Source organism: Montipora foliosa, chromosome 8 (assembly GCF_036669935.1).
Source record: "Montipora foliosa isolate CH-2021 chromosome 8, ASM3666993v2, whole genome shotgun sequence".
Taxonomy (NCBI): domain Eukaryota; kingdom Metazoa; phylum Cnidaria; class Anthozoa; order Scleractinia; family Acroporidae; genus Montipora; species Montipora foliosa.
In genome coordinates, this window is record NC_090876.1 from 23,237,264 (window position 1) to 23,245,433 (window position 8,170).

At 39.6% G+C, this 8,170-nt stretch overlaps 1 protein-coding gene across 1 annotated transcript in view; it reads left to right on the forward strand.

Moving 5' to 3' along the window:
- LOC137968395 (uncharacterized) overlaps positions 1–4,381 on the forward strand; it is a 5,211-nt gene extending 830 nt beyond the window's left edge. The window contains exons 1-3 of the mRNA XM_068814977.1: positions 1–825; positions 3,633–3,713; positions 4,180–4,381. The exon at positions 1–825 is cut by the window's left edge and continues 830 nt beyond it. Of these exons, the coding sequence (XP_068671078.1) occupies positions 1–825; positions 3,633–3,713; positions 4,180–4,381 (1,108 nt within the window). The remainder of the gene's footprint in view (positions 826–3,632; positions 3,714–4,179) is intronic.
- Positions 4,382–8,170: the final 3,789 nt, after the last annotated feature.

The following is an 8,170-nucleotide window of genomic DNA, read 5'->3' on the forward strand; positions in this document are numbered from 1 at the left end:
TAAAGACACTACTGATTTCCTTAACAAACTTGCCAACTTGAACACAATCAACACACTTCCCGAAAATGCCATACTTGTCACGCATGACATCACTTCTCTTTATACCTACATCCCTCACAGTGAAGGTATTGAGGCTTGCCGCTTTTTCCTTCGCAAACGCAACGATAAGCATATCCCCACGGAAACTCTTTGTGACCTCATACAGATCATCCTCAACATGAACAATTTCACATTTAACAACAAACACTACCTACAAAAACACGGTACTGCTATGGGCACCAAAATGGCTCCTTCATTTGCCAACCTTTTTCTTGCAAAATTCGAACATGACGCGCTCACTAACGCACTGTATCTACCTCATACATGGCTCAGATTTCTGGACGATATTTTCGTTATTTGGACTGAAGGTTCAGATAAACTGAAAGTATTTGTCGATTATCTCAATAACTTTCATCCCACCATTAAATTCACTTGTTCGCATTCCCTCACAAATATTCCATTCCTTGATGTGATGGTCTCACTCAAGGATGGTCTCATAGAAGCCGACCTTTACACTAAACCCACTGACAAACATCAATATTTACTTATCTCCTCATGCCACCCCACCCACACTAAACGTTCCATTCCATATAGCCTTGCACTTCGCCTTCGACGCATATGCTCCGACAATGACACTTACAAACAACGCTGTAAGGAACTTATGGACTACCTCGTCAATCGAGGTTACGAACTTAATTTCCTTAAAACCCAGATACGATGTGCTTCTGACATTTCCCGGAACGACGCTCTTAAACCCAACCCTAAACAACAGACAGATACTGTTCCGTTCGTCATTACCTATAACCCCGCTTTACCTAACATATGCCGTATAATTCACAAACACTCTAACGTGCTTTATTCATCTGGTCGCAGTAAAAATGTTTTTACTAATCTCCCTTTAGTAGCCTCACGCGGCGTTGTAAAAACATTAGTGATATTCTAGTTAGAGCTAAATTGTCGGAACCTACTAACACCGACCAATCTGGATCTCCATCCGGCTCGTTTCGGTGCAATAAAACTAGTTGCACCGCCTGTCCTTTTATTGAGGATGGCCGTAATCAATATACTTTTTATAGTACTTGGACAACCTTTAAAATCAAATCACATATTACTTGTGAAACCCTTAATGCAATTTATATGATTCAGTGCACTAAATGTAATCTTCAGTACATCGGAGAGACCAAACGTCGTCTTAAAGACCGCTTTAATGAACATAGGCGACCTATTATAAACCCCTTTTGTAGTTATACCCCGACTGCGGTTTCACGACACTTCCTGACCAGTGGTCACGCGGAGGATCACATGATCCTCATACCGCTCGAACGACTGCACACTAGCCGTGACTCCATCAAAAAGGCTCGTGAGGCATTCCTCATACACAGAGGAAAAACACTGGAGCCTGCAGGCCTTAACAGAAGAGATGAAATGTAATTTAGTTTAGCTACCTTTTAATTTTCTTTTGTTTCTTTTATCTTGTTATCATGTATTATTCTCTTTCCTCTTTTTTATGCATTTCCGTTTTTATTAATTTTACACATCACGTAGCCTTTTTATGTCATTTCCGGTAAATATAAAGATCTTGTAACAAGCATTTATCCATTCAATAAACCTGAAGAAGGCTGGTGTTGGCGAGCCGAAATATTGTAACAACGCCTATGTTCACGTTGTCTTGACCAACCTTTGCAGTATATTTTCCATTTTAAACGTTTTTTTGGTGTGGTCACGATCTATTTTGATCCAACGTAGAGCAAGTTTTGATCGTACACGGTTTTTGCAGCGGTTTAATCCTTAAAAACTTACCATATTTTCTTAGCCATGGTGCTCCGCGCGCGCGGAGCTCGGCTAAAAAGATATCTTCGCGACCTCAAGGTTGACTTTTGGAAAATGAATGTCATTACAGTGTCTAGTCGTAAATGTGTGTACAGAAGTATTTAAGTTAAAATAATTATTCAGATAAGGCGGTACTGAACCATCAAGGCATTTTCTAGCTAACAAGACAATATGAAATTTTCGTCTATTAATCAAGGGTACTAGATCCAAAGTAGCATTCAGCTCTTTAGTATCGAGATCAGAATTTGGAAAAATTAACTTCGCAGCTCTTTGCTGTAAACTCTCGAGTTCATCAGATTTAACTTTACCACAGCCGTGCCAGGCCACATCACAGTAATCAAAAATAGGTAAAATCATTGTCTTGTAAAGGCGTTCAGCAGCAGCCATGGGAATAGAAATTCTCAAACGCCTAAAAACACTCAATTTCCTCGAGACCTTGTTGACCACGTGCTCAATATGGTTGTTAAAACTCAAGTGCTGATCAATCACAACGCCAAGGTATTTGAAAGACTCAGATTTTGTCAAAGAAGATCCATTGCAAGATAAGCTTATACTATCCTCCCGCTTAAGCCGTTGGTGTGAGCCATAAATTATATATTCAGTCTCGCTCATATTCAGAAAAAGCTTATTTTCTTGCATCCACGAAGAAATACGGTTGATATTATTTTTAAGGCTTGCTTCTAACTCAATAGCAGTTTTAGCGGTAAAAAAACAACACTGAATCGTCTGCATAAAGTAGACTTTGCGAGAAGCAGATGCAGGAGGGCATGTCGTTTATGTATAATATAAAGAGCAGGGGCCCCAAAATTGACCCCTAAGGGACGCCAGAAGCTATATCCAGGGGCGAGGAGAGAGCTTTGTCGACCTCTACGCGTTGGGAACGGCCTATCAAATGGCTAGAAAACCAAAGAAGAGTCCTGTTACATATGCCATATCTCTGTAGCTTGTTTAGAAGGATATGGTGGTCTATCGTGTCGAAGGCCTTCTCCAGGTCAATGAAGACCGCCCCAGTGAGAGGACCATTATCCATATTTCTACGGATTTCATCCACAAAAAAGGTGACAGCTGTTTTAGTGGAGAACTTTTTCCGGAAGCCAGAACACCTATAAGTGGATATCACAGTTTGTCCATGGATAATACTTCCAGTGCAAACCTTGTGTCTTCTCAGGGTGGTGCCTGCCCTCTGAGTCACTTTGCGGCTTGCGCTTAATTACAACTAATTTTCTTGCATGAGCTGACGTAAATTATTGCACTCACTACCGGGTAGCGTGTAACTTATCCACGTAAATGTTTGGCATCTGAACAACATACATGATAAGAACTTAACTAACCTATTGCCCTGCCATTTTCTGAAGTTGAGTGAAAAACAGAGCATATATGGATTTTCGCATTATGTCCTTTAGGGCACCTTTAGGGGAAGGTATCGCCTGCATTAACAAATCCGAATGTCTTTTTAACTTGCCTTTCCGGACTTCAAGGGATGGGATGAAAATGGGAAGAGAACGAGAGAGAAAAGCCTGAAACAAAAGCTATTGATTGGAAGTACCTTCTGATGTGACCAGAGGTAGTCCATGTTCTGCAACTGAGCGGTTATTTTGCAGCGATTTATGCACAACGCGTTTGGTGTAAGTCACAACAAAATGACCTCCAAACCTATGAAATAATCATTCTTAATATCTGTGACACTATTATGTAAGGGATATTGGCAAGTTTGAACATTGTTTTTACCTCAATATTTTGAATGTTGTTGTTCTATTTTTCAGATGTTACGGTGAAAAATATGGGAAATGCTGTAAATGCAACGGGTCAGTAGCGAACAGCCCAAGCAAGAGTTATTCCACGAGGTAAATAACGTTATCTTTGAAATTACTAGTAACCCGACCTACAATCTTACTTTTTTTTCTTTCACGGCACCTCAGCTGTTCCATCACCTCACCTCAACTCATTGTTAATTAAGATATGGGGGCGTTGGTCGATCGCCGTTTCTGAAGGTGGAAACCTGTACCCCTCGTGCATACACCCACAAATCTTCTGCTTTTGGGTAGGGTGGGTAGGCCGCTGCGCCTCTCTCCTTGGGGAGCTTCATCAAAATGGAGGATGAGTACAGCGAGCGTCCGCATCTTTACCATAATTTTGTTCTCATTTGAAAGAATTTACTGGTGCTTGTTTGTTCCAAATTGCAGTCGAAATCATGCTATTACCTAGTATACTAACATCACAGGATCACAATCTGCCCTCAATTCCTGAAACTGTATTGGATTTACAACGTCTTTATAGTGAATGTTATATATTTTATTCTCTTATTTACAGTTGCTACGATAGTATGAACCCACCTCCTCTCAGGTTGCATGCGCGCCAAGGGGATAGCGAAATATCGATTTACTCAAGAGATGATGTAAGAGATTGGATACCACGCCTGGCTTATAGTATTGGTTGGGGTTTGATGGATGGACGAACAAGAAACGGAGACTTAAAGTTTGCAGCCCAAGGCATGGAGTCATCTTTTTACTAAAAATCCACGCAATAAGGAACAAAAAAACGCCAGTTGCAGCTCTTTTCAGTTGGTGCGTGATTATTAGCTTGATTATATCTTGCAACGGTGATGGAAAGGCAGCAGAATAAAATTCTATGGTATGATGTGAGGTGTGATTTTCCTTGCGAGATGGGCGGAAAAGAAAACGTTCCTGTCTTGTCTTTCGGCAGGAACACAACTATGTAACAAAAATAACAATTTCTTGTACTCTTGCGTAAAATGAAAAAAAAAGTAGAGAGCACTGGAGCTAGCCAGCCAATTTCTCAGCAAGTCGAACTGGAAAATAAAAAAATACAGCCGCAAAAACCGCCAAGAAAACGGGCGAATAGAAAGGAGACTTGATGATTAAAAAAAGAGATTGGCATTTTTTTTTCGTGTAGAAATACTAAGGGCGCATTCCTTTTGTCTGAACCGGCCGACCAGACCAGTCAGTTTACAAAGAAAATGCAACGATTTGAAGGAACACTTGCATGATCAAAATTGCATTCAGTCCTAAACAAAAGGCATCATCTCGAGGCTGCCGGGAATAAAATCATACAGATCCTTATATTTATTCCCCAGAGCCTCGAGATGATGTCTTTTATTTCGGAGTGACGTTTAATATATCGACTTGTGATAGCAGAGAACATAAGGAAGTAAAAAATCATATCCGTGGACTGGAGTTTCTACTCTACAGGAACCGCTTCTATATCTTTCCGCTTCACCACTGAAGATAAAGACAGCGCCTTTCCCAAAAAAAAAAAATTTATTTAAGTCTACCATAGAATATCACTGCTGAAGAGAAATTATGCCTAAGCTAGATTAATATGTAAGGCCTAAGCTTTGATTTTAAAATGTTTAGCTTTGTCGTGAAGCTTGGAAACCGATCTTTTGTAGTGTTTAATGTTGTTTGTTGGCGAGTGATAATACAGCATTATCAAATAGTGTTTAAAACAATAGGGCCGTTTATACGAGAGAAAATAAGCCGCGGCTAACTCTGGCCGCGGCTTACGTAAGCCGCGAAAGGAACTATTTATACGAGTATAAACTCCCCGGCCAGGATAAGCCGCGGCTTGAGAAAGCCGTGAACATAGACTTTGTACCATTTATACGGGGTGTTCGCGGCTTACGTAAGCCGCGGCCAGAGTTAGCCGCGACTTATTTTCTCTCGTGTAAACGGCCCTAATGTGTCTGAGCAGCTAGCGGTGTGGTGGTCAAGTGGTTAGGTAACGGGTTACTCAACATTCCCAGGTTCGAGTCCTATGTCAATGTGTTACGGTTTAATTTGTTCTTGGTTTGAATTTTTTTTTAACCGGTTCATTTTTTTCAAACCAGTTTAATTTTTTTTAAACTGGTTCTATTTGTATCAACTGTCTATAAAAGGGATTTTTCTTTTTTTGGGGGTGTAGTTAAAAAAACATGGGCTTGATTTTTTAGGGTTCTAAAAAAGAATTAGACATCTTTTCCTCACTTCTACTCACCTACCCCTCCTGGGATTTCTTTTCAAGCAAATATGACCATTTCGATCCCATAATCCATATTAAGCTTTCAGTCTTCTAAATTCACGATAATGGTGAATTCAAAGCACATTAACAATTCAGGGTACACGCGAATTTAAGGGCAAGAACGGATTGGAAGTTCATCCTTATTATTATTTGCAAGGCAACAGGAAGGAAAGAAAACAAATAAACAATTCCCCCGAGACGGTAACTTTCTCTTAAATGCTTAATTACGTTACGTTAAGCATTGTTACTATTATGTCAACCAGAAGCTAATTGGCCGTTGAAACAATAACTTCTTTTGTTCCGTGAATGAAGGGGTAGTTTCTAAAGAAACTGTGGTGCTGCGTCGGTGGGGAAGTAGTATACAAAAATTTGGTTTTATCAACGGAGTTGATAATAAAATACAATAAAAAACGTTCTCTGGCTAAAAATTTTTTGAAAAAAATATAAGCTTTCGGCTTTCAATCTACAGCCTTCCACGGATAAAACGTTGAATGTAAATTAGTGAAATATATACGGCAAAGGCGGGATAAAAATGATAAAAAGAACAGAGTAAAGGTATGAAAAATGGTGACTATTGTTTAAAAAGAATTTTATACTGATTAGGAATCGGCTCATTAAACTCCCAAGTACACCGCAAGGGAAAAATACCGAAATCAATCACGTCTTTGATGCTCTACGAGCCAACAACTATCCCCCCTTTGTTATTTCCAATATCTTAAAGCAGAAATTTTCCAAACCACCCACACATGCCATCCCTTCACCTGAAGAATTGGTTGGCATGTTTTTTAAATGGTTTGCGCCTCAAGAGAACCCTAACGGTTTTGCTGTCCTTCCTTTTATCAATGGTGTTACGCAACCCCTAACAAGAATTCTTCGAAGACACGATATCCGAGTTGTAAATAAGCCTCAAGACTTTGCAACAAGAATTCCTTTCTCCTAAATTCAGACCAGCTATTGAACACCAACCCAACGTGGTTTATAAAATACCCTGTGCCGATTGTGATTGGTGTTATATAGATGAAACTGGCCGTTGCTTTGAAACCCGCAAGAAAGAACACGTTAGGAATGTAAAAACATGTGCCAATGGGTCAAACATTGCGAAACATGCGTGGTCGTTCGGTCATCGCATTGATTTCAGTCATTCTCGAGTTATCGACAAAGGCTCTTTTCGTGTTAGGAAAACTCTAGAGGCCTGGCACACCTCTTCTACCAAGCATGCTGACTATAACTTTAAGCCGATTCCTAATCAGTATAAAATTCTTTTTAAACAATAGCCACCATTTTTCATACCTTTACTCTGTTCTTTTTATCATTTTTATCTCGCCTTTTCCGTATATATTTCACTAATTTACATTCAACGTTTTATCCGTGGAAGGCTGTAGATTGACAGCCGAAAGCTTATATTCTTTTTCAAAATTTTTAGCCATAGAACGTTTTTTATTGTATTTTAATATGCCTAATCCTGGCTGTGCTTCAATTTTTAATCGGAGTTGATAATGTAAATTGGCCTCTGTACGGTGGCCAATTTACATTATCAACTCCGTTGATAAAACCAAATCTTTTGTTCCGTGGTTGGCAAATTTCAATGTCAAAAGAAATGCGACGTCAATGTTTGTAAACAAGAGATATTGCTATACCCTCCTCATTTATTCCATCATTTTCGGTAGGTTCCTTGAAAACACATTAAACGGATCGAAGAAATATAAGCAAATTTTCACAACGCGAAACTTTACTGCGCATCAGAAAGTAAAACATGGGGTACACTATTCGGAGGAGCACTCCGTCGTGAACTGCTAGCTGGGTGCCGAGTTCTGCCTGAACTGCCTTAGTCCTTTTAGAAACATCACTTTCGTTTGATCGAACATTTCTTGATAAGTCCTCCTCTTCTTCTCTTAGAGTTAAGGCTTCTTTCACGCGTCGTTTTCGTCTGCTTGAATTGCAAGTCTAAAAAAGTCACAAATTCTTCAAGTTTTTGTTTCAAAAATGTATTATTTTGAGACAAGAGGGAAGAGAACTGTAACATAAATTAAATGAGACAAAAAATAACGCAAAGCAATATGTGTAGTGTCTAGATTAATGAGGAAATGAAACAACCGTTTGATTTTATATTGGAAACAAAAATCCACAAATTAAAACTAGCACAAAATCAAATATCGTTCTTATTTTTCCTGGGACTTTTTTATACCAAGAGGGCAATGGGGAGGGGGTGTTGAGAGGAAGGGGGGGGGGGGGGGGGGGGGAATTTAGACTTCAAGCTAACTCTGTCATCACGACAGGGTTCAAA